Here is a 27,483-nt window from a genome sequence, read left to right as displayed (position 1 = left end):
TTTAAAAAATGTTTTAAAATTTAAGATAAAGAAAAGAATTGTGAGCCGTTGTATTTAAAATATATATATTAGAATATTTTCGTGGCAATGTGAAGTGAATGGGATGCCGATCTGTTTAATAATATCAATGTGTTGCCCTAAAGTAATTGGTTAAATAAAGTGGACGTAGTGCATGTAAAATGCCACTGTCCTCTCGTTGACGTGTCCAAGGCATCATGTTTTGGGCTTTTTGATTATTTGACCCATCATAATTTCTGTCATGTCACTAATTTTTGTTTTCTAAATATAACACAAATTCACCAGATGCTTTCTTCACAGCAGTCCCTTACTGTCCGCTTGAAGTAACTTTGACAAAGAAAGAAACTGAAGAAGAAACATGGCAACAAAGGGGGTGGTTAAATTGGTTATGGCCAATGGCCAAAAATTGATGGAGCAGAGGTTATACCAACTTCGGCCTCTAATGCTGCATTTGTGTAACCACACAGCATGGAGGCTTGGATCTTGGCCTTTGTCGCATCATGCTTTCAATTGAAAAAATGTGTTTCGATATTTACTTTTAAAATAATTAAAATTCCGTATATTCTTTATATATCATAAATACAACCTTTGTGCTGATAGTACATAAAATTTTAATTATTGAAAAAAAAAAATATGTCCTGAAAATGATGAAACTGGTCTAGATGACAACAGTGGGGCCATCATGGAAGTAGCAAAAAGGACCCAGCAAGAAGGATAGAAGCGCCCCAAATATTTCAAATTGATCAAAGCCAAATTGGCAATAAAATATACAAATAACAAGATATATATATATATATATATATATATATATATATATATATGTAACAGTATCTCTGGAAAATAACTATCGAGCTTAAGTCTACATAAAAGGAGATTAAATAAATTTATATACAGTTACACAACAGCTCATTCAAGTTCCTTCCATGCTCTGAATTCTGAACAAAAAAGACAACAGATTTTCAGATATTAAATTAACAGCACAAAAAGAAAAGCATAAATCTTCTTTGTTGGGGCCAATCATGCAATAGACCTGCATCATCAGTGCTTTTGTCTTGCATTTGAAGGCATTGAGGTTGTAGTATGACCTACCACTAGATTGCATCCGCAAGCATCCATTAAAAACAAAATAATAATAACAGTAATATAATAATACAGAAATCAGATGAAAAGGCAAACTGAGAAAATGAGATCCAACATTGAAGTGCAATAACCATCCATGTTGGTTGGTTCCAACATAGACCCCCAACATGAGTCGGACCATTGTATCAACCAATATAATGACAGCACAAGAGAAGAAAGTGTTAGGTTTTCAAATGGTTTCTTGGAATAGGCTCAACGCATAAATGCTTATAATTTTACCAAAAACTACAATGCACATTACAAAGTGTATCAAAGAAGCAATTTGAAAGATCATCATTCTCATTAGAACACACTGCATAATAAAGAGACAGAATGAAGGGTACTCCCATAAAGCTCCATACAATTTCTAAGAAGATAGTGTTGCAAGTTTTTCAATACTGTTGTCCAAAACCGTCTTATCAGGAACTAAAATAGAGTACAGGGGCTTCGAGAATCTGTTAAATCAGGCCAAGTGTGTCTCAGACTTGATTGAACTTTAGCTGAACCCCCAACCCCAACCAACAATAAATAAATAATACAAAATCCGATCTAATTTAAAAAATTTCAACAAAAAACTACTGAGTTTAACTTCATCAACCAGTTTTTGCAACACGTGCCAACATGCCTAAGCAACAGAAATTAGAAATTACCTGGCTATTTACAAAGGTGTAACTGACACCAACAAACTTGTGGGATCAGCGCCAGTATTGAGCCCACCGATGAATTGTTTCAACCATTTGAGGAAACAATGCACTCACACTCTCATTGATAAGATCCTGGAAAAAGTGAATGCAGGCCTCATCGTCCAAGTCCAACTTAAACTTCTCTTGAAGCTACAAGCAAAGCAGCCAAAGTCATAACAAGAAACAGAAAACAATTTTATACTTGTGGACAGAGAACGTACGATAGAAGAAGGAGGTCACCTTAAGAATGCCTTTCTCAGGATCAGAAGCTATGTCAGGAATATTGGAACCCGCCATCAGATGGAACAGATTCAAAATGAGGTTACTAGATTTGCGGAGGATATTGTATGCTTCACAACAATAGGATTTGAACCTGGTATAGTATGGGCTGCAGAAGAAAAGTGTAATGAACCATTTGCATTTGGCATGGTAATATTGCATTGCCACAAAATAAGGTTCCCAAAATCATGCAGTGGTATGTTAACATCTAATGGAATCTCATCCAGCAAAGGTGACATAAAACAAAAGACCAAAGGCTCAAAAAAGGTTATTTTCTCCCATAGTAATGATACCTTTCTGCTCCACCCATAGCCTCAACCATTTCTTTGCAAAGCTTCATTGGTGGTGGAAACGGCTTAGGATCTCGGCCTAAAATAAATCCAAAATCAACATGGAACAGACGCCCATCATCCCTAAGGAGAAGGTTGTCTAGGTGCCTACAAGCCAAGAAGATTTGTATTCAGAAATATACTTCAGTTTGACATATTCAGATCTACCCCAGGAATCAACAGAAAATTAAAAAACACTAGCTAATTTAAGTAGGTACAGTAATATGTAGATAGTCTTGATGTACATTGTCAAATTCAATAGTCACCTGTCTCCAATGCCCAGAATATATGTAATAACTGAGTAGCCAGCACAGCTTTTTATAAATGTTTCAAGACAGGTGGCTGTGATTCCAAAAGGCCCATGCTCATCCGGATGAAACTTCTGCAGATAGCTTATAATACTACGATGTTCAGAGAGAATCTGGATACGAAACGAAACGAGTTTATTAAGTGTTCTGAGAGCATCTAGAAACATATATATTAACCACAAGAAGTAGATAGGTGTCTCAGAAGATAAAATTCGGCTGCATGTATAATCCAAAAAACTAAATAGCATGAGAAAGAGTGAACAAAAATACTGAAAGTAGGTTATAGATATTTCATATTGTCATTAGCAAAAGGATTCAAACAGTGTCATCAAAACACCTTTGGCAATGAGCCTAGCAGGTCGCCTAAATGCCTAGGTGGTTGTCCAAGTGACTAAATTCAGAAGTCGCATTTGCCTAAGATTTGAGATTGTGTACTTTCTCATTTGACAAAATATTACAAACACTTTTTCCCATCATGAGGCATTAACTTACTGTTCTAGGAAGGTAACCATTAACATTACAGTATGGATATAAGAATATTGTAAACAAACAATGAATCAACAAAAAGCATACACATGTGGACATGCACACTAAAAAATTAATTAATATACTGTCACCCTCTTAGATCAAATCACTTTCATTAGAACACACACACACACCCTTAAAACTAATGAATAGAACACATAATAATTTGTCTGTTTTCAAAAGACAGAACACAAATGATAGAAAATTTCATTTACTAGATAAAAAGTTTTCCAAGCAAATCTTTCAAGGGAGTAAGTGGGAGAAATAATGGCTTAGACTTCATCATCTGAAATTTAGTGTAACTCTTCTTCTGGATATCCTGAGAGACATACCCTTGAAATACCATATTACCTTTTAAAGTTTCTCATGTTGATGTGTGCAATGCACATAACAGTAACATTGGCAACCTGACCCACAAGGTATTGTACTATATCTAGTGATTATGACAGTTTGTTTTTGCCCTCTCTATACCAATTGATGACAATGACTCTCCCTTGTTTGGGTAAAAGAAATGCAAGTGAAGGAAGTTATCCTCCTCTAACATAGTAGATCAAGATTGTAACTGATAAAAAGAGGTTTCTCTTTTCCTCTTTTTGTATGCACACTCGCATATGAGGGACTGTTCATTGGAGGTCCATTCATATTTAAAGAGAAATCAGTTACCTGGCTAATCCTTTTGGGTTGTCTCCCCCAATTGGATCAATAGATTGGCTAATTGTTAAGTGGATCATCTAGTCAAAAACAAAGCCAATTGTTAATGTATTAGTTTAGAATGACAATTTTATTCCAAAGATCACTGGTTCAAAACAAATTCACTAACACTAAGAATTATTGGCTCCAAGAGTAAGATTGAAGACTCAAGTGAAGCAAATGAAAGTATGAAGTTTGTGAAAGAGAACAAGGAAAAGATATTTTAAACTTCCTATTCTATTCTACCTAGGGTTTTGTTCTTGTGTGTGTGTGTGTGTGTGTGTGTATCTTTTTTATAACCCTAGAAAGGGGCACACACACCAAGACAACAAATATTTTGTGATTACTTCACCATTGATCCTAAACCCTCAAAATTAAGCTTTTGACTGGAAAAGATTGACACTTCTTTCCAAGAGGAAAGACAGAGGTCAAGGATCCGAGATCCCAATCCTCAATACAGTTCTGAGGTGATCCATTAAGAAGCATGATAGTCTACTACATTGTGGATATGAAGAAGACATATAGATGCTAGTTGGTATAAGTCTAGTGGGGTAGTAGTGTTATATCCAAGTAAAAATATGTATGTTTCTTTCATTATTAATGGACTTTTGCTGCAGTTGATAGACCCATGGTTTTTGCATCTACAAAGATTCCAGCAATCAATGTAAGTGATTTTCCACATATATCTGGTGTTTTTGTGTTAACTGAATATTTACTAATTTATCTGGATTGATGTTGCATATTTGCAGGGCTAATAAAAGGGATAGATTAATTAAATTAATCAATTAGAGTTGGGCCTAAAGAGAATTGAATTGGGACTTTTTTTTCTCTTCCAAAAGATATTATGATTCTTATCAAATAAAACATTAGAGGAAAAAAAAGGTGTCTTAACTAGAGGGAAGAAACATTGAAGTTTGTGTACCAAAATGCTTTGATGTCATTTCTACATATTCTAACATGTTAGAAATCTATGGAGATTTGGGAATTTGGCAACTAAAGCTGAATATCAGGGGGGGAAAAAGGGAAAGAAAAACAGAAAAGAAAGCTCCAAGACTGGTGAAAATTTTCAACCAAATCTAAAATTTTTGAGTGAAAATTAGCCAAGAAATTAAGATATTTACCAAAAGAAACTAGAATTTCATGTCACCATTGAAGAAGTTCTCTCCAAAAATTAAAAAAAGTTTTTCCCAGAAAAGCTTCTTGTTGCTTTAACTTCTAATGTTGTTTTAGAGATAAAGCCGATGCTTTGCAACTCAGTTATCAATAGAAACCAAGTAAATGCCCATTATAAACGTTAAACACACTTCTCTCATCAAAGAAGCTTCTTACAGAGGATATCTACCTGCGCCAAAGAGCTGGATGGTATGAATTCCAGCATGCCTTCATCCTGTCCAGTTGCTAGTACTCTGTATGGAGTTAAGTGTAGATCAAGATTCTCCAATTTAAGCAATCGATCCATGAGAGATACCATTTGAACAACCTAAAAGAACATATCAATATACAGCCAGTTTACATCCTCTCTAAAAAAATATTCCGTTAGTCCAATCTGGAGTTTGCATGTGAGATTAATGCTTAGCATTTACCAATTGGTCTTGTCGAATATCATCCCCCTTCTTAAATATGATCTTGCAACTTCCACCACTTGCTGTTCGGAAAGTCAGGCGTAAAGGATGAAGAGCACTCTTGAATATTGATGATTCTGAAGGCACGATACCAGTGATAAGCACACCTGGTGCAACTGGTGATCGTATTGGCTGAAAGTGTAACAAATCAAACACATCTCAAATTATAAATATTTACAATCTGAAAGCTATATCCGATGCAACAAAATAAATGTCAGACAAAGCTCAGAAAGTTAGCAGATGACAAGATCAATAGTCAACTTTGAATCAAACAAATACCTCTTCAAAATAGGTAAGCTCACTAAGAAGGCCAGAAAGAAGCTGTCTAAGCTTTTCAATTTTCTTCTGGGTTCCACCACGCACAGTTCTTACATCTCTCATTATTAAACACAACTGAGCTGTCAGTTCTGTCTGACGCACCAAACTCTGCCATAACTTAAGTCCGTCTTCATCTCCATTTGCACCAGCTCCCAACTGTTACAAAGTGGATGTTAGTATCGAACTGCCGGAAACAGTAATCAATCAAATATACCACCTACCCATGAAACCCTTAATTTACACATAATCATGCATGATTAATGGCACAATTTCCCTGTCATTTGCTTCACCCACAGATGTTAATGAACCAGGCAGCCATGCCTATAACCATATAAGACAAATTTCCCTCTGCTGTTTCCACATATCATCAGAACACTGGCAACTATATTTCTTCTACACGTTTGGTGTAACATAGATGTTTTTTTACTACAACAAACTTATTCCTAAGGAATTTGCATTCATATTCCACAATTTGATTACCTTCCAGAATTGCTTTGAAAATAGCTGCCTTTAGGATACATAAAGGACAAACACATTTTATATTGTTAGAACATAGTAATTAAATCCGAACAATGGTAGGATTTCCCAAAGTTCTGCATTATCACTAAAATAGAGAAGGGGCATCTATTATTTACACTGGGAGCTTGAAAATATAACACAAATAGACATTGCTATGGCAAACAAGTGAAAAATGAGGAACTCACACCTTCATCATATTGTCTTCAAGGATCTCATAGGTACAGTAAAAACGCTTTGCATATGCAGGATCATTAAGTTCCACGGTAACATACCATCGGAGAAAGCTAGCCAACTCGATATTGCTCAATGCTATAAAATTTAAAGGGTGCATTAAGATGATACCAACAAACTGGATGCAGAATAGAGTAAATTATACCACTTGAAAAATTATTCACGTAGAGTGCAGTAGGCATACATCGTTGCACAAGGAAATGGCAAAGGCGAGATTTATCAGAGCGCTCGAAACGAAGAGCCTGAACCAGTTGAAGTAAGTAACATTGAAGCTCTTCATCATCAGCTCTTTCAAGAACACTGACAGCATATGCACGAACCTGTTGAAGGGAGTTAAAATAAAGTTTTATTCATTCAGAATGATGTGTGGAACATAACAACACAAATTAAAGATCAAATACAACTAGTATAAGGATAAATTGCAAACAATCTCCAATGCTAGTGAAGATCAACAACCTCCAAAACATTTCTCATGTCAAAAGGCACATGAATCAATCTCAGAGTGGTTTATAGTTCTATTTTTTTTTATAGATAAAAAGAAAAATATATTAAAAAGGGCCACAAAAATAGCAGCCCAAGGATGCTTATAGTTCTATTATTAAGTCCAACAAGCTTCCAAGTCAAAAAGTTCTCAAGTCCATGACTTTAAAAACCATGCACACTAAGACTAGCCTTTCCTGCAGATCACGCATGCCTCTCCTAACTGGACTCCTCAGTTCATACTGCAGTTTACATATTTACATCAAATGTAAACACAAACAAGAACAGTACCCACCTCTTCACTTTCAAAAACGGGAGACAGAAGCTCCAATGCATCGCACACATCTATCATTTCCCACTTGCCCATCAGTTCTAATGCCTGCTTTGCTTCCTGCATGTAAGTCAGCAAGAGAATCTTCAGAATTGATAATGCATAATTTCAGTAGCAATAAAAGGAATATTAAACGACAAAGAATCCAACTCAAACAAAAAAAAAAAACAAAATAGCACAAAGAAATATTTCTAACTAATACATATGTACTTCAAATTTTTATGAATTATACAAATTACATTCATTTACAAATTACAGGATAATCCAAGATTTTACAGTTTGTAGTCATGTCTTGCTCAATATGCAGTATGCATATTGCAGAAGAGAAGATGTGCTAACCTGAAGATCACTCCATTCAACACAGCGGAGAAACTTCGTGAGAGCCCTCTTCTCAGACATCAATGAGAAACGGAATTTCCACAAAAGCTGCTTCTCATCTCCACTCAAAATCCTTGTTGGGGGGTATTTCAATATCCGTTGTATGGACCTTAAAACCAAAGAGTGCACCCAAATATATATATATTATCTCCCACTCATGAAATTCAATCAACAAACCCAATAGGATGGCAATGAGGCAGAAAATTTTTAGAAATAGCTGAACAATAAAATCAATTGGCTATCGCATAATAAGATTATTAAAAGGAAAATTAAAAGAAAAGTCCTGGATTTATCAAGTCTTATAGAAAACATTACTAAATCCAGTCATAAGAATAATTTCGTGTTGCAGTGGGTCCAACTGTATAATTTGAATACTAAGCTATATGCGTTTGGAAGCAGGATCCTTACGTTGTTTTCCTTCTAGGTAGCATTCTTTTTGCTAGAATCCATGCGACCGATATCCTTGAATTTAACCACAATAAGGGTGTTTTTAAGATAAAACCCTTGTGATTGCAACATATCATAGAGAATTCCTAATCACGCATTTAGATGAATTCAGAAATATACCCTAACAGATGAAATTCCTCAGAACCTGAATTTTATCCATCATATGGATTCTTCTTAAACCTTGTATATTTTGCACACCCTTCAATCTATTACAATTAGGGATAGCCAGGTCAAGCCCAGATTCAGAATCAGTACTTGGTACTCAGTTGTATTCCCATTGAAAGATTTGTGTGCATTAGGTTAACCTAAGGGGATGAAACTTTGTTTCTTGCCTCTGAATCTGAATTTCAAATAAGACTATTATGCCTAAACCCTGTTTCTCTGAGAAAAAAATATGCTAATTCCTATCCAAGATGATCCACCCTAGAGTCCTAGACCAAGTCCTCCAACTCATTAACTCATTTTTATCAAAATATTATTTAAACTATTAAAAAGGAATCTCAAAAAATATTTAAAAAATAAATTTCCTTTAAAATAGGGTTAGATTTAGGTCACTTGAACCAAGAGACAAAGCAAACGCATTTAATTTGAGTAAATTTGGGCCATGTCTCACCCTCTTACAATCAGGAAAGATCCATTTTGAAAGGGTGAAAATGATTAACATACAAACAACCCACTTATCAACCCAGTTAAGAAAATAGAAGAAAAGATGTATATAAAGACATGCAATTAAATTGTTTCCCTCAATTATTGAAATTATATAAAACAATAATAATTTTGACAAATCACGTTTGTTTTTCCATGATAGGAAGAAGCCTAAACGATTTTCTCTCCAAAACAGTCATCATTTATTTTATTTTTCGTTAGATAAAATACGCAAATATATTAAAAGCACTTGGAAAAGGCGCACAAAGCACACATGGAGTATACAAATAGTGTCCGAAGGCAAACAAAAGGAAGAGAGAGACAACAACAAACCACAACATGATACAGGCCTAGAAAGACATAAAGACCCCAGACGGCCTTTCATGCTTACAAACCAAATCCAATTATTGCAATCCTATTGAATCCTTGGATAAAAATTTAAACTTCATCTACCCATTGCTGCCAATTCCACCCACCCTTGCCACTCCCTAAAACAACTATCTTCAGCCCCCTTAGAAATTACAAAACAAACCCACTTCTCTAAATCCCTTACCTTGAGACCAAGAGATACAATTTTGGCCCCTCTCCTCTTCTCTATCCTTTCTATTTCTGAGGAGAGGCAAACACCCAGCCTCTAAACCAATTAACAGCCGTCCAAAAACCTCAAATTTCATGATCACTCGCAAACCATATCCCACCCACTCTTCTTTCTCATCTCTTTTCTGCTTGATTTGCTATAATTAATCGAGCACTCCAATTTGCATAGCTCCCTATCAAAATGGAACATAGAGGAAGGCTTCCTCTTTATACTCAAGGCTGCTACCCTACAGCCCTTTCTAGCTTCCAACCTTCTCAGCAAGGACACGATTTTTTTCTCATACTCTTACATTGGCAATCCAAAAACTTTCTGAAGGAGACAAATTTCATGAAAGACATCCGGGAGGCTTTCATCTCCCATCGAGTCCCTACTGGGTTCCCATTCCCCAAAACAAAATGTGTTACTTATACAAACCCACAAGGAATATCAACAAGGAGGGTTCAGGATGGGTCTGGCAGTCACCCCTATCCCAACCCTAACCCTATAATCTAAACAATCCCCCATCCATAGTCCAAGCCCAAGATGGAGCCACTAGCCCCTGTCCAGTTGCAAGCTGGCCATTATATTAGAACAAAAATGGTTAACAAATAAATAAATTAAGTATTGCATTATACTTTATATTTAATTTTTATTTTCAAAGTCCACCTGCGTTTTTCTCTTTACATATGCTCAAAGAGGGAAAAAAAGTTCAAAAATAAAAGAAAACAAAATATGAATTTAGTTGTACTCTCATTTTATACATAATCATGATAAAGTGGGGTGGGACATTATAAAACTTAAAACCAACCTGAAACTGACCCAAATTTTAAAAAAGAAACCGAACCCACCCTGCCTTGATTATGCCGAAACCAAACCTGTCCTATTAGGGGCAGTCCCCAAGATACTAGATCTATTGTCATCCCTAAATTCAACTCTTTTGTCATATTTGACTGAGACACTCAACAAAAGATAGATAGAAAATGTGAAAAAAGACGGAAAGAAAAATAGATATAAAATTTTATCAACTAAAATTTAAAAGCATCCTATTTATTCTTACTTTCTTTCATTATTGCTTGGTTTGAGATCTCTGTCAATGATACCACGAGCTAAACTCCTTGCTAGCTTTAGTTGCTTGTGCTCGGAGGGATTCATTTTCCCCACTTCTGGATCCCACACAATAACAAGTTCATTTGTAGAAGCTATAGGAGGGGATGGCAAGAAAAAGTTCGCTCCCGACTCCTACATCACAAACAACTAGAAGTCAAACACATACAACATTTGGATCAGTATACCAAAAACAAAACCAATTGCTGCAACAGTATGCATAAGCATCAAAACAAAAATTAAATTTGGATATTGCCCAAAGAAAGTTCAGCTTTTGAACCAATACAACATCTGCCACCAAGCACCCAGTAACCTACTGAATCAGGCTAGAATGCTATTCAACGACTTGCTAGGAATATAGACCATCCTTTGATAAATAGAGTTTTGCCTACCAGTAGTCTGCACAGTAACACTGCAGGCTGTAAATGCAGTGTTGATATCAAATTCATCCTAGGAATCAAAACTAACAAACAGGGAGGAGTGAGACTATGTAAGCCCAATATAAATAAAGAGGGCAATTATGAGAACTGGGATTTTATTCTGTAATTGTCGAATTGTGTGTGGTTTGGCTACAAGTAGGGGAGATGGATCCATCCACATATTTCATCAGTCAGATCATCAGTTCTTAGGAGCAGGGTTCTAACTGGCTTCTTCACAAGCAAAAAAGGTCTCCCTGACAAAGGGACCCTTTTTCACCATTTCACTTTTAATGCGGGACACTGAGCAAACAGGGAGATAAGGTCGTGCAGGCAGGTGAAAATGGTGAATTAAGGACAACAGACGAGGAGACCCATTTCACATTAGTTATATGCAGATGACAACCTTTTCCCATTGTGGGGCAGACACCAATCAATTGAGATATCTTGTATGCAACATTCAATGCTTCAAGGCAGTGCCAGGGCTAGAGACAAATTCGTGAGTGAATTTGTTGTTGTGGGGGTAGAGCATGTGTATGGAGAGAAGGTTACAGTGCAGAGCAAGATCATTCCAGTTAATTCTATATTGGATAAATAAGGATCGGTCTTGGGACTCCACCTTCGACCTAGTGGGCCTCTTTCCCTTTCCAAGTCATGAAGATGTCCAAATACCAAAATGGGCCCCTCACTAGGGCACGCTTATAAGTCTAAGCAGTTGGGACTCAATGACATTAAGGACATTAAGGACAGTAAGGATTAAGAAAGGATGACTACCTGAAAGAGAGTATCTTCAAAAAGTAGGAGCTAAGTTTTTCAGACTTCCTTTATCACACTGGCTTCAACGATAGATTCTAAAGAGGTTGCAAAATAATTCCTTCTTTCTTTTGTTTTTCCCCTTTTTGTTTTGTTTTATCTCTTGAGCAAGGTGAGCCCTACAGAACAAGTGGCTGAGAAGGCTCATAGGTTAGGCTCTTGAGTCATAAGGTGTAAAGCTTCCAATTTCCTTTCAGAACTTTTATCTTTTTATAAAACTATATAAAAAACAGTGAGTGAGAGAAAAAGCAAATGATCAAATGACGCAAGATAGATGAAAGTCTAATGTCCCACATCAACTGATTACCAACATTGGTTGAACCTTACCAGTAACGTTACCTCTATCTCCCATTAGCTTAAGCTTTTGGGAGTATATGGTCCCGCATCATTTGATATCAAAGCAAGTTTTGGCTTGGCTCACCCTATGCTCATTGACACGGGCTTCAACAATTGAGTAGGGGTGTTTGACATGGGATGAAGGAAGGAAGTCCAATATCCCACATTGGTTGATTACCAATGTTGGTTGGCCTTACATGTGGGCCTACGTCTAGCCCCCATTAGCTAAGGCTTTTGGGAGTGTATGTGGTCTCACATCATCAACAAAGGTGTAGAGCAAGATCATTCAAGTTAGCTCCACTTTGGATGCACCACGGGTTGGTTTTGAGGGCTCTACTTTCCACTTCCTTTAGTGTCTCACTAAGGCGCTCCTTTTTTCTTTTCCAAGTCATGAGAGATATTAAAGTGCCAAAATGGGCTTCTCACTAGGGTACTTTTCTAATTATAAGGCAATTTGGGACTCAATGGCATTAAGGACTAAATGGAGGCATCTTCAAAAGGTAAGAGCTGAGTTTTCATTCTTCTTTCATCAACCTAGCGTCAATAAGTAGCAAAGGAATCTCTCTCTCTCTCTTTCTCTCTCTCTCGTTATTTTTGTATAAGTTCATAAAAATATAAAAATTGTACAAATACTTGAAAGTTTTCACCTTGTGCTTGAGGATCCTAACCCATAAGTCTTCTAAGCCCTCCAACCTTGCAATGCACCCTCTAAAGAGAGATAGAGAGAAGGCGAAGGCAATTGGCTTAGAAGGCCTATGGATTAGCTTGCTATGGCCTATGGTGTAAACTTTGCAAGATTTTTCAAACTTTTATATTTCATAAAATTACATAAAAATAGTTAAGGGTGACAAATTTGAAAATGACACAAATCTTAATAAGTTTAGGTTGAACATAAATGTGTTTGTCATAATCATGTCAATTTGTGTAACTTGTTTAATAAATAGATATTGTTCAAGTTTGATTGGTCAGCCCATTTATTTAATCGTGTCAAAATGATGTGTTTATAACTTACCTCGTTTATAACTTTTTAATCCATTTAAATTTATTAATTTTATATATGCAAAATTTTAAAAAGTATCAAATTGTAAATATCATATAATTATGAAAATTAAATTGATCTTCTATCTTACAAATATATCAAAATAAAAATTTAAATAATTAAGATTTAGAAAAAAATTAAAAGCTAAAGCTTAAAAACAACTAAAAAGCATTTTAAAAATAATAATTTATAAATTGAAAATCTTAAAGAGGTTAAATGGATTGTATCATGTTAACGAATTTAACAAGTTAAAATCATGTTTAATGAATTAGCCATGTTAATCTGTATATAATCCAATTGAACCTATTTATTAAATGAGCTTCACAAACACAAACCCAACACAACCATTAACACTGCTCTCTCTCTCCCTCTCTCTCTAGATATATAAGAGAGAGAGAGGGAGAGGGAGGGAGTAAATAAACAAGAACCAAATAAATTTGGCACTTGTAGATGAATCCACTCGAAACAACTTGGTGTTCAAAACTGCCGAAATCAACTATAAATAAGCAACAAACAAAGAAATTTGGTGCCTGCAGATGGATCTACCTGAAAAACAACTCGATGTTCGAAACTGCAGAAATCAACCACCAGATATAAATGAGAACTTCCACTTTTACAGCTTTCTCGTTCCTTGATTTTCTCCATGGCTTTGAATGTGAGGCGATCCAGCCAATCAACACGCTGAATCTGTCCCCTTTCATACTTGTTCACAAGCTTTTCTAGACGCTCCAATTCTCCACGCTCATGCCTAGGGACCTATAGGAAGTTAGTCAGTAATGAGCAGATGAGAGAAATCCAACCATTTCAAAATAATACAAGGGCATAATCCTTGAAATATCAGATCCATAAACACTGATACAATAATAACCAGAAACCTTTCCAGGAGTAGCTGTTGGAAATGATCCATCTGCTTCTTTTCCAGGCCAAAGCCTAAGCTTCTGCTTCCCTGTTTTGAGTTGCTTTTTGCTGCTAAAGAGAAGAATGGTAGCCCCACCAATCAATCCCTCATCTTTCCCACATGAAACATCCCAAACCTAAATTTCCATCAAGATCAGCAATAAATAAAAGCACAGGTCCTAGGGAATTTAACCAGTATGACAAAGAATCTGATTACAAAAAAATGCAACCAATAGTCTTATCAAAAAAGAAAAAAATGCAACCAATAGAACTTCATTCATTTACATAATGAGGTGACATTTTTTTTTTTTATAGGTAAAGATAAGTCATTAAAAAGAGGCGCCAGAAAAGCGACTCAATGTAAACAGAACTATGAAAGGTATACAAACCTAAACACCCACCACCAAAAAACTAAGCACAATAAAGAGGCCCAAAAAGTCACCTAGCCCAAAAACAACCTTAATAGGATCCCAACCAATCAATAAAATTAACTATGGTTATAGGACAATCAACTATAAACAATTTAGCCTCAAACCAAAGAGAGAAAAGAAAGGAATATTTCAATCTTTGGATTGACAGCTCGTCATCCTTAAATGCCAGTTTATTTCTCGTCTTCCACACCATCAAAAATATATGCAGAGGAGCAGCTCTCCACACCTTCTTGTGCTTTTTGCCCACAAAAGAACCATGCCAACTAAGGAGAGTCTCTCTAATTGAGGAGGGCAACACCCAAGACACCCCAAACAAGGTAAAGAGTAGCTCCCATAAGGCCCTTGTTTTTGAACAATGAAGAAGCAAATGATCTATTGTCTCCTCTTTCTCAAGACACATAAAGCATCTATTTGCCAAAGACCATCCTCTTTTTTTAACAAGGTCTAGGGTTAAAGCTTTACCCCATGCTGCCTCCCACGCAAAGAAACTGATTTTGGGTTGTACCCACCCATTCCAAATACAACTAGAAGGAAACAAAACAGGGCAGTCCGCTTCGAGAGCAAAGTAAAGAGACTTTGCAGAAAATTTTCCGCTCTTTGTTTCGGTCCAAACCACCATATCCTCTACATCTCCAAGCACTCTCTTCCCGTGAAGATGCTCCAAAAATCTTTCCGCCACCCAAGCTTCCTTTTTAGCAAACAAGGCAAAGAGGGAAGGAAAAGACTCACACAAGGGGGAATCCCCACACCATCTATCGCTCCAAAAGCTCACCCTCCTCCCATTGCCAACTCTAAAAGAGATTCGAGCACCCACCAACTCCCAATCCATCCTTATTCCTTTCCAAAGCCCCACACCGTGTGCCTCTCTCACTTCCTGAGAGCTCCAACCCCCTCTATCTTCCCCATACTTTCTTCTAATCACTTGATTCCACAAAGCATCTCTCTCATTTGCGAATTGCCAATTCCATTTGGAAAGGAGAGCCTTATTGAGAATGGAAAGACATTTGACCCCCAATCCCCCTTTCTTTTTACTTAAGCACACCACCTTCCATCTTACTAAGTGTGGTTTTCGTTCCAAGTTGCCACCATCCCAAAGGAAGTCCCTTTCGATTTGCTCTAGTCTTCGTCTAACTGAACTTCGTAACTTCAACAAGGACATAAAGTAAATAGGAAGATTCGACAAAGTGCTTCGAATTAGAGTTGCTCTCCCCCCCTTTGATAAGTATTGTCTCTTCCGCATGGCCAATCTTTTGCGGAACCGCTCTTCCACCCCATCCCACACTGATACTGTCTTAAACGGAGCACCTAAGGGGAGGCCCAGATAAGTGGACGGGAGACTACCCACTCTACAACCAAAGTCCAAGGCAAGATCATCGATATTCTCTACCCTCCCTATTGGAATGATTTCACTCTTCTCCAAGTTAATTCTCAAACCTGATACGGCCTCAAACCACATAAGCAACCAGCTTAGGTAGGTCAGCTGGTCTTGGGAAGCTTGGCAAAACACCAAGGTGTCATCAGCAAACAGCAAGTGTGAAATCTGAACCCCTTCTCCGTTCCTTCCCTTCACTTTACAACCCGACATAAAACCTCCATCCACAATCCTTTTAAGAAATGAGCTAAAAACCTCCATGGCTATCACAAAAAGATAAGGCGATAGAGGGTCACCTTGCCTCAATCCCCTTGAGCTTTGGAAAAAACCCTTAGACGTTCCATTAATCAACACAGAGAAACTTGCAGTGGATATGCACCACTTAATCCACCCTATCCATTTCTCCCCAAAGCCCATTTTCTGCATAACTGTGAGAAGGAAAGATCAGTCCACATTGTCATATGCCTTCTCTATGTCAAGTTTGCACATAAAACCATTCTCATTATTCTTCAGAATCGAGTCGATGGCTTCATTCGCTATTAGCACTGCATCTAGAATTTGTCTACCCTCCACAAAGGCCCCTTGAGCCTTAGAAACCACCTTTCCAACCACCTTTTTAAGTCTGTTGGCTAAGACCTTTGCCAACCACTTGTACAGGCTTCCCACTAAGCTTATGGGCCTAAAATCCCTCAAATCTTCAGCCCCCACTTTTTTTGGGATTAAGACCAGAAAAGTAGTGTTTAGACTTTTAACAAATTTGTTGTGATCATGGAACTCCCTGAAGAAACTCATCACATCCTCCTTCACAAAGTCCCAAGCAAACTGCTAGAAATCCATAGTGAAGCCATCAGGCCCCGGGGCTTTATCCCCACTACAACCCAATAGCGCACCATGCACCTCCTCTTCTGTGAACTACGCCTCCAAAGAATCAACATCCATATTCTGCAACGTTTCGCACTGTAGCCCGGATAAAGGAGGGCGCCAGTTCCCTGGATTGGACAACAAAGATCTAAAGGCATTCACTATTCCTTCACTAATCCCATTCTCCTCCGAATACCAAACACCATTAATCCTAATTTGGTCCACATTGTTTCTTCTTCTGTGAGCGTTTGCCATCCTGTGGAAAAATCCCGTATTTCTGTCCCCCTCTTTCAGTCACACTTCCATAGATTTTTGTCTCCAATTCATCTCTTCTAATAAAACCCATTTTTTGTATTCTTCCCTCGCTTCTCTTCTAGCATCCATCTCTTCCAAGGACAGTCTGATAGTCTTCTCCTTTGCATCCCAAAACTGTAGCTGATCCAAAGCCAAATTCTTCCTATATTCCACCCTCCCAAAGACATCTCTGTTCCACTCCTTCAGTTTAGACTTTACAACCTTTAGTTTTTCGGCCAAAAATGAAGCTTGCAGAACCAGTATAATTGTCCCACTCCCACCAAGCCTTCAACAGCTCCTTAAACCCCTCCACTTTGAGCCACATATTCTCGAATCTGAAGGGAGATGGTCCTCTTCTCAACCCCTCTCCTTCTAACATAATTGTGAAGTGTTCAGACACTGGTCTCAGGAGGATACATTGCCTTGAACCACTAAAATGGTAATCCCACCCCTCATTGACCAAAAACCGATCTATCCTTGAGAAAGACTGGTTATTCACCCCTCCACTCCAAGTAAAAAGGCCCCCTATCAGGGGCAAGTCCTTTAGCTATAAATCTTCTATTACATCTGAGAATCTTCTCATGTCTGAGTTCAAGCTCCCTCCTCTACTGCGCTCTTCAGGGCTTAAGATGGCATTAAAGTCACTAGCAACACACCACGGCCCATTCCAAAAACCGTAGATGGCCCCCAACTCATTCCACAAACATTTCCTGTCTTTCCTCATGGTTGGACCATAAACACCTGAAAAAGTCCACATAAAGCCATCCTCACAGTTTTTAAAATGGCAGGAAATTGAATGTTCTCCCTTTTCTAACTCTTTCAAATCCATCACCCTATTATCCCAAAACACCACTATACCACCCGCTAAGCCCCTTGAATCCACAATTCCCCAATTTAAGAATCTTCTCACTCCCAAGCTCCTAATTAGGCCCATTGACATCTCCTAGATTTTTGTTTCCTGCAAGCAAACCAGGTCCACTCTGTTCTTCTTAATCAAGGCCTTGATCACCTTCCTCTTATCACAATTATTAGCCCCTCTAACATTCCAAGAAAGAAGACGTATCTTCATTTAAACTTAGAGCAGTTGCCCTCCCTTCTCCTCCTCCAAGATAATTCACAGTCCATTCCAGCTTTCTCAACTCCCTTTTGAACTTTGAAGATTTCAATTTTTTCTTTTTCCTACCTTCCAGCTTCCCCTTCTTCCCCTTCCGAATTTTCCTTTCTTTCATTCTTCTGAGCAAAATCAAGATCTCCCCTTCAAAGCCCTCCGTCGGCATTCCGAGGCATCGGCTAAACTTAGCCAAACAACTCGACTGCCAACTCAACCCACCCCCTTCGTCCCCTTCCTCCATCATCTCTTGAGGAGCCCTGTCCAAAACAACCTCTGTCCCCTCCTCGGTCCTCTCATTTTCCAAACCCGACACCCCGGAGACCTCCGCTTCCCTACCATCCGCCAATATCATTCTAAGAGGACCCAACTCTAATCCCCCAGCTATTTCCGATCCACAACCCCGATTGTAACCTCTCTTTGTGGCGTCAAAAAACCCATCCAGCCCAGAAAGAGAAAAAGAAGAAGAGAGAACCCGCTTCCCCAGCGAGAAAAGAGGTCGAGAAGGAGAACCTATGTACCTGGACACCTCCTCCATCAAAGCTTCGTCGGTGAGCATTCTAGTCTTTGGCGTTAGAGGAGACAAAGCCTGCTGGAGTCCAAAAACAGCCCCGTCTGGACTCCCCCAGATCTCCTCTCGGCATCCCCCACAAGTCCTAGCCTCAAGAGGGTCTTCGACAGTGGGTCGTCCCACAGCTGGGCCTTTATGAGATTCCAAAGTGGGTCAGCCCACTTCCACGCAGCTCTTTAAGTGCGTTTTTGGTAATGGGCCTGATTGGGGCAACCCACCATCCTCCATTGATCTTGAATGGCCCTCCTTAATGGGCCTCCTCTGGAGATTTGTCTCCAGCCTGAAAGCTGTTAGGCTTAAGTGAGATGGCCCACCAACTTCTTTGCTTCCAAACAGGCCCTCCACAATGGGCCTCCTCTCCACTTCCAGCTCCACGTCCCAACCCAAAATTCCCTTAGCTTTAGCTGCAGGCCCAGCTTTTGAATTAATCCCCCGATCAGACTGCTGCCATCTCTTGGTCTTGTCTGTATCTGCCCCTCTTGTCGACATCAAATCAGAAAGAGGAGCCTCCATGTCTGTCCTACAAAGATTTTCACCATCTTCAGACAGCACAGCCCCTTTTGCAGGCTGTTCGTTTGGCTGCATCTACTTCCCCACTTTGCCAGCGCATGACGTCCCCCCTTCTTCTTCCCTAGCCACTTGTTCCTTCCCCGACCCATTTCTGATCGCCGGAAGCACTTCGGACACCCTTGGCAGCACCTCCCACCACAGTTGCAAAGCAAAACAAGTATTGCCGATTATCACTTGCAGGGAGCTTGGCCATTCCGTCCCCTCCGACTTCACTAGCAATCTGGCCCATTGGAGCTCCTTTAGAGCAACAGTGCTTTCATCCACTGCAACGAAGCCCCCATAGCAGTTTCCAATTTTCTTAAAAACTTCCCAGTTCCAAAGATGCAATGGTAATCCCATCACTCTCACCCAAACCTCCTTAAGATGCTCACAACTTTGAGAACAACCCGCTTTTGGGTCCCACCTTTCCAAGTGCAGAACCAAATCCTTAAAACATCGGATACCTCTTAATAACACTTTGTCTGCCTCTGTTTTATTCTCAAACTCGATCAAAATAAAGGGGCCCCCCATTCTCGCGAACTTGACTCCTCCTTTGAGTTTCCAATGACTTTTTCCCCATCTTTCCAGATCACACAGGTGTGGAACTGAAACCAAAGTTTCTCCCCATCTCCCAACAAGGCATAGGTCCAACAGCTCCCTTCCTCTTGACACATCTTCTTCTCCAAGCTGTAGCCATGCTGCTTCCCCTAGCCTTCTCACTCTTGAAACTCCTCTAGTATTCACCGCATCAATGTAGGATTTTTCTTTCTTCCCCTTCGAATCCCCATCTCTGCTCTCAGGCTTAGAAGATGCAGAAACTTCCCTAGGCTCATCACATGTCGATATTCCGAGTGAACAAAGTTTTTCAGCCAACAAAGCCCATCCTTCCAAGAAACCTTTTCCTTCTAGGATCACTAAACAATGTCTCTTTGCATCCGAGTCAATCACTGAACACAATAAGAATCTGCCAGCCTCATTTGCTCGACATTCCAATTTGTACCCCTTCCTCCATCTTCCTAGCTTTTGACGAATCTCTGCCCAAACTCCCCCCTACAGTTTGCCTCCACTCCCTCCAACAGCCAACACAAACTAGACCTTCCAAACCTTATCCACGAGGTGAAACCTCTACTTTTTTCCACAATAATCCCCTTTAGTTTCTTCCCAAACACATCCACAGATATTTCAAAAGACTTGGAGTCCACTGCAAACTAGCAATTCCCTCCTCTTTTCCCCATCTCTCAGTTCAATTAGAAGTGATTCATAGAGTAACATATTGGTGGTTACTCCATTCAAATTTGCTGACTTTCTTTCACAACTATACGTTCACTATGCCTTTATGAAAACAACTACTTCTTAGCAGTTTCAAATCTTTGCTTACTTGTGAACTTAATTAGATACCAGCAACATGAAAAGGAAAAGCTAGTTCATCAAAAAGGAGCAATCCATAATTTCAATGCTTGCAAGAGCAGTGTAAACTACCAAACTTCCTTTTGATCATCATAATGAGGTGACATATTCCTCCATGCTTGCACCATGGCCAATTTCTCAATTATAGGTTAACAATAAGCACCAACTTAGGATTTAAAAAAAGAAAATTAGAACATAACTTCATCATACATAATGATGAAAAGTAAAAAACTAACCATGTTTAGAAACTGGAAAAAGAGAAGGTTATCCTCACACTACAGTAATTTCTCAAAAACCAAGGCATCTATGTTTGCATGGAAAACTTTCTAAGAGCACCTTTATAGACAAGGTGAGCACAAATATCAAATTCCCAGTACAAGTAGCTATATGTGAAAGAATACTTCCTCCTATTGAGGACAAATCAATTAACCAAGTGATTCATCACAGTTGAAGTTATTTTCTAGTTCCCAATACTCTTAACAAACAGATGGACAAGATGAAGAAAAATCTTTTTGGTTCAAGCCAATGATAAAAAACCAATTTTTCCAGTTAGGATCTTGTTCATAATTCCACAAGGACCAGGGATACAGGTGAAAAATGGTAAGAAGTATTCAAAAAGAGGAAAGATTCAGAAAGAGATTAGCTATGTGGAAGCGACAGTACATTTCAAAAGGAAGAAGGATTACCTTAATTCGGAACACTCTGTCCGACCTACCGATCTATTTCATGTCCATCTTCCAATTACCAAGGGCAGTTAGAATGAGATTGGAAAAGATACAAAGGGATTTTTTGTGGGAAGGTGGCGCTCTTGAGCAAAAACCTCACTTAGTAAGGTGGCCGATTGTGTGTAAAGACAAAAGTATAGGAGGTTTGGGGGTTAAGAGCCTTGGTTTGTTCAATAATGCTCTCCTGGGCAAATGGGCATGGCGTTTTGCAAACGAAAAAAAGGCCCTTTGGAATCAGGCAATTAGAAGGAAGTACAGGGAGGAAAAAGGAGGATGGACATCTTGTGAGATTAGGGAAGCATATGGAGTTGGCTTATGGAAAGCGATAAATAAGGTGGGACAACCTGTAACCCCTTTTCTTGGCTATGAGGTGGGGAAGGGAAAGAATGTGAAGTATTGGAAAGATAAGTGGTGTGGTACCAGCCCTTTAAGCGAGGCTTTCCCTTCTTTATTTGCCCTAGCAACGTCAAAAGAGGCTTGGGTAAATAAAGTTTGGACAGCCAAGGGGGAAAGGAGGGGAAGTTGGACTCCTACTTTCAATAGGCCGTTTAATGATTGGGAAATGGAAGAAGTGGGAAGGTTTCTTTGTTGCTTGGAAGAAAAGATGGTAAGGGTGGATGAGGAGGACAAGGTGAGATGGGTGGAATCAAAGGATGGGGTTTTTTCGATGAAATCCTTGTATAGGGTAGTGCAGCCCGTGTCCTCTACTTCGTTCCCTTCAAAAATTATCTGGATGTCCCGTGCTCAGCCCAAGATAAGCTTCTTTGCGTGGGAGGCTTCATGGGGTAGAGTTTTAACTTTGGACCGTTTGCAAAAGAGGGGTTGGGTTTTGGCAAATAGGTGTTTTCTTTGCCAATAGTGTGGGGAGTCGATTGACCACCTCCTCCTTCATTGTGAAAGAGCAAGGGAGGTGTGGACTTTGCTCCTCTCTTTTTTTGGAGTCTCTTGGGTTTTTCTGCTTTTGGTTAAGGAAACTCTTATAGGTTGGAGAGGCTCCTTTGTGGACAAGAAGAGGAAGGTGGCGTGGCTTTTGGGACCGTTATGCTTGTTTTGGGTTATTTGGAAGGCTAGGAATTCTATTGCTTTTGAGGATGGGGTGTTGTCCATCCAAAAGCTGAAAATTTCTTTTGTGTATTTACTATGGTCGGAAACCAAATTGTGGATAAAAAATGGTCCTTCGACCTTAATAGATTTTATAGAATGGGTGTGTATGCGTTAAGGGAGAGGGTTTTTTTCTGCTTTCATAGTGGCTTGGGTTCTTTTGTAAGGGGGTGAGTTGTTCTATATTGTAGCTATTTGAGTCACTTCTTTAGCGCCTCTTTTGAATATACATATTACTTACTGATCGAAAAAAAAAAAAGCTTAAGTTGTTTTTTTGATAAGCAATGATAAAACATTAAAAAGGTCAATCAAAAAAAGGCGCACACATAGTACACAAAGCATAAATCTAAGAAGTAAAATGAAACAACAAACGATCAGAATCCTAATTTTATACTTAGTGCACAACCACTCAATGAAATATCAAGGATCTGGAACCAGCTTGAACATCATCTTGAAGAGGCCCACAGGACCACATATATAGATTAGAAATAAAGGAGTCCTTAAGAGATTGGTTTTTGCATTGCACCCCTTCAAAAGTTCTTTGATTACATTCCCTCGAAATTGTCCAAAATAGGCAAAGAGGAGCTATTCTCCAAGCCAATCTTCTCTTCTTGCCCACAAAAGTTCCATTCCAACACATTAACAAGTCTTTCACTAAATAAGGAAACCCACAAAATGCCAAATAAAGAGAACTGGAAGTGCCATAGCGTCCTAGCTTTCCCACAATGGATGAGGAGAAAGTCTATTGATTCTTCTACTTTTTTACACATACAACAATAACTTTCCAAAAACCAATCTCTTCTTTGAAGTTGGTTCATGGTTAGAATCTTTCCCCAAGCTATTTCCCACACAAAGAAACCCACTTTGGTAGAAGCCTAAGAGGCCCACACTACTTTTGAGGCGAAAGACACTTCTCCCTCCATCTCCAAGGTAAAGGAGCAGGACTCACCAAGAGTTCCCACTCTTACTAACCATCCATATCATTTTGTCTTCCTATCGACTATTCCTTCCTAACACAAAGCTTTTGAAGCAATGCATCAATGCTATTCACCTCCCACTCTTAGAAACGTCTCAAGAAGCACGAGTTCCACAAGACTGACCCACCCTCTCCTCTACCACATGAACATCATCCATCAAAGCTTCCTTGGAAGTTGTAAAGGAGAATAGAAATGAAAAAGAATGCATCTAGCATTTGTCTTCCTTTTTTTTTTTTTTGATAAATAAAAAAAAATAGCATTTGTCTTCCTTTTACAAACGCATTCTAAGACTCTAGTACCACTTTCCCAATCACTTTCTTTAGTCCATTTTCCAAAACTTTAACTAGAATTTTGTACAAATTACCCACAAGGCAAATGGGTATAAACTCTAAAAAGCTTAAATTGTCAAGAATGGGTTAAATGTATATCAAAATAAATGTAGATCAAAGCCCTTCAAACATGAAAAGCATATCAAGTTAAATACCTTTTTTCTTTTATAGGACATATCAGATTAAAAACAAAACAACTCTCCCCCTCTAATTCACATGGCCCCCTCCAACATGTGAAGTGACAATCACATAGACAAAAAACTGAAAGAACAAAATTCTTTCGAAGTGGTTAGGATTGAAGGCCTCGGGGAACCAAAGTTTTAATACCATGTCAAATTACCACTCACACCAAAATCTTGAACTGTTAAGGAAACAATAATACATATCATGTCAACACTAACTTCTGTTTTGAACAGTTAGGTTTGAAATTCAACGGAACCATACAGTATTTGTATAAATATTTTACGGATAAAATACCAATCAAAAACTAATATTCCACATGCTAAATGCCTATTTAACACCTCAAATATGCATAAAGGTATTCTTAAGAACAGGAACCTAGTCTTTAGGAGAATATGATTGATTATTGTCATTAGTAAAGACATTTCTCTCCAGAATGAAAAATGCACCTTAGACCATTGGTAAGGTTCTTTTCTTCAACATTCTTGACATTCACCTTCATCCCTGAGACAAGCTCAACTTTGATGGCTCAACCTAATGATAATTGGTGGCAAAGTTGAATATAGTTGTCCTCTTAAAGCTACTCAAGGAGTATGGCTCATAGACATGCATGAAGGAGATTCTAGAATGGCGATTGATGACATTATGGACAAGCCTTTTAGCAGCATGGAAGCTTTGGAATACTAAGTGAAACTAAGGAAAATCTAGACAGCATAAGTGCATGAAACAACTAAACCTTTGTCCTTACCATTTGGGCTTAGTTACATGAATCCTTCATGATGATGCTTGCAGAGTGGGCATCCATAGATGTATTTAAAAAAGGTTCCATTGTAAATCTATCAGTTTTTCACCCAAAGAAAAATGCTCAAATCTGATGACCTGAAGGTGGACCAAAAAGATAAGCATAAGAAATTGCTACTGCCAACTTACTGTTAATGCAAGTTGTGAGTGAGCAGTTAGGTCGCGATATTTTGTACTCAAAGTAATGAGTTCATTCCAGCAATATGATGGCCCTGTAGATTCCAACCTGGCAAAAAAACAATTCCAATAAAAATCAAATATGCCAATATATCAAAATTTGCAAGCCACATAAACATAAATAGATGTAGTACTCAACAAAAACATGGTAAAAAAAATTTTAAGGTTATGTTTGGTTCCCAGAAAGTATCAAGGAAAGAAAAAAAAATGATTTTATCCTGTTTGGTTGACCGATAGAAAATACCAAAAAAAAAAATCAAATATAATTAAAATCGGTTAAAAATTTATGTATTTTTAAATTATTTAATCTTTGTATTAAAGAGTTAAAATAAGTGAAATGAGTTTAAAGTAACATATAAAATTAATTTATTGACTTTAAATCTATTTTTTATTTTCCTTCACTTTTAATTTTCTTCTACTTTTTCTCTCTATTTTCTCTCTTTGCATTTTCCCTCAAATTTTCTGAGAACCAAACATAGCCTAATAGGATCATCAATACTTCAAGAGCATGACCTTTAACCCACATGCAATCTCCCATCACTTTCACATGGATCAAACCAAATTTGGTGCATTTAACTATATGCACAAGGAAACAGTAACAACTAGCCATTGTTATTGAGACTAGAACTCATGGAAGCAGAAAATAGATTCATTGATGGAATCAAACATGAAGTATTTCTAACAAAGGCATTTGGTAATTGGGGAAAAATCAATATGCTTAGAATGTTTAATAGTCTACATAATTAAGCACTCTAAGAACCATACTAGTATTTCCTGTACTCATTCACCTGGAAGGAAGGGAAAGGGGAAAATAAAAGAAGAAATAACGTGTGCAAGGATTCATGATATGCGTGTGCATGTGTTTTGATCACATTTAGATAGCTGAGAAACACAATAAGCAATGTTGGAAAACTTCTTCAAGAACTTGAAACTCATACAAACAATTAGATCATATGGCAAGACCTTGTTCTAGTGGGAAGCCCGAAGGGAGCACCATCAATGAATAGTGCACATTCAACATATAGCTCAGCTCTTCTCTCCTCTGTAGTGTAATCAAATTCTGCAGGATAATTGAATTAGGCGCGTGGTTAAAAAATTTTTAAAAAAAGGGCAAGCCAAACACAGAGCTAAAACTTCTTTCTTATATCACCAAATAAAATGTATATAACAAGCAGTTCACAGCCACCAAAAAAAGGGAAAGAGAATAATAATGTATCCGGGTATAGATGCGTTGCTTGGGGATATAGGGATTCAGAAGGTGATCAAAACAAGGATGATGCCAGATTTAGATGGTCATCATACAGACGCATGAGTGAAATTCCAATCAAAAATTTAAATTTTTCGCAACAAAACATAATCGCCAGAAAATTGTAAATCATAAATTGCGATTTGAAATTACAACACTTTCAGAATACATTTATTTTTCATAAGTCCTAGTTATAGGTTCTTGTTTTGAAATTTATCAGTGCAATCAATTTGATCAACCAGTACCAGTTTCGAACTAAGTTTTCTTACCCCAAACTTGCAGAATAAAACACTCAAAATAAAACTCCAGCCATCAAAAATTGGGAAAAGGAAAAGAAAAAAAAAATCCGGCCTCAAAACCCTAACGCGTTCCTCGGTGAGAAAAGACCAAGAAGAAAACAACACAAAATATCACGAGACTTTTACTTTCCCCCTGATATAGTTTCCAGGAAAGGAAAACTTACAGTATGCTGAATTGGGCGCTTCAAACAAAAGGGATTATAAAGTGGAAATTGAAACTGAAAACTCACCTGAGATAGAGGACTTGACAGAAGGCAAATTGCCTTCCAACCTCTCGATGCGAAAGGTAACTGGAAGATTGATGTCGCATGACAAAAAGAATCGGAACTCGTTGCCGCTCATCTCTTTCATGCTTCAGAAATGCTCATAATTAGGGTTTCTAATTGCCAATTTGAATTTGAATGAAACCGAATCTTACGCTAAGAAACAATCCAGTTTACTTTTTCTACTACCGATTAACGGCGCCGCTCAGTCGCTCCGGACCGGTCTCCACAAATCATCGGCGGAAACGTGTTTGAGTTGGGAAACGGGAAGGTCCCACTTTAGATACGGTCCCTCTTTTTTAACTTATTTAATCTCAAAACAAGTAAACTAAACTAACGTATAAAATTAATTTATTGATTTTTTTTTTTTTCATCTTATTTTTCTCTGTAGTTTTTTTTTACCATGCCATTTCCTTCAAATTTTTTAAAAACTAAATTAATCGATTATTCATATTCTTTTTTTAGAGGAATATATCATATAAAATATTTTCATAATTTTTATATTCTATCTCATTTTCTCTTGTCGTCCACATGGAAGAGAATGATTTTCTTTACTAATTTTTTTTTTCTTTTTATACCATCTTCTTATAGCCAAACATACTCTTTAAATTATGTTTAATTATAAATTAAAATATAATTAATTTATTTAAGTCAAAGGGTAACCATCTAGAAATTTTTTTAAATATTT

General features: G+C 38.0%; 1 protein-coding gene across 5 annotated transcripts; it reads right to left on the bottom strand.

Annotated features, from left to right (window-relative positions):
- Nucleotides 1–852: 852 nt before the first annotated feature.
- Nucleotides 853–27,055, bottom strand: LOC117915042 (phosphatidylinositol 3-kinase, root isoform). 5 transcript variants are annotated; one of them, XR_004651359.1, is made up of 19 exons: nt 26,763–27,055; nt 25,951–26,047; nt 24,940–25,036; nt 14,083–14,241; nt 13,754–13,963; nt 10,557–10,738; nt 7,792–7,939; nt 7,417–7,512; nt 6,826–6,961; nt 6,598–6,719; nt 5,853–6,047; nt 5,535–5,705; nt 5,294–5,431; nt 2,695–2,849; nt 2,393–2,536; nt 2,061–2,208; nt 1,788–1,970; nt 1,049–1,109; nt 853–953 (listed from the first exon to the last, which is right to left on the bottom strand). XR_004651359.1 is itself a non-coding variant. In XM_034830603.1 (19 exons), exons 2-18 carry the CDS (start codon nt 26,881–26,883, stop codon nt 1,833–1,835), a joined length of 2,457 nt encoding a protein of 818 aa, XP_034686494.1. In that variant the 5' UTR covers nt 26,884; nt 26,973–27,038; the 3' UTR covers nt 853–953; nt 1,788–1,832. The 5 variants fall into 5 exon arrangements, 4 of the variants coding, with proteins under 4 accessions (XP_034686494.1, XP_034686486.1, XP_034686504.1 ...); XM_034830603.1 differs by lacking the exon at nt 1,049–1,109 and having other exon boundaries at nt 26,763–26,884; nt 26,973–27,038; XM_034830595.1 differs by lacking the exon at nt 1,049–1,109.
- Between the last annotated feature and the right edge of the window lie 428 nt (nt 27,056–27,483).

This window comes from Vitis riparia, chromosome 1, assembly GCF_004353265.1.
Source record: "Vitis riparia cultivar Riparia Gloire de Montpellier isolate 1030 chromosome 1, EGFV_Vit.rip_1.0, whole genome shotgun sequence".
In the NCBI taxonomy this organism is placed as follows: Eukaryota; Viridiplantae; Streptophyta; class Magnoliopsida; order Vitales; family Vitaceae; genus Vitis; species Vitis riparia.
The sequence above is the reverse complement of the archived record's forward strand: the minus strand, read 5'-3'. Positions and strand labels throughout refer to the sequence as shown.

Bases quoted from the DNA above. Each gene is read 5' to 3' on its own strand.
- LOC117915042 (XM_034830595.1), bottom strand. From the start codon at position 26,883: ATGAAAGAGATGAGCGGCAACGAGTTCCGATTCTTTTTGTCATGCGAC. The intron at 25,037-25,950 runs GTCTTGCCATAT...TTTTTTTGCCAG, and splicing joins GGGCTTCCCACTAGAACAAG to GTTGGAATCTACAGGGCCAT. The intron at 5,706-5,852 runs GTATTTGTTTGA...TTACACTTTCAG, and splicing joins AGCTTACCTATTTTGAAGAG to CCAATACGATCACCAGTTGC.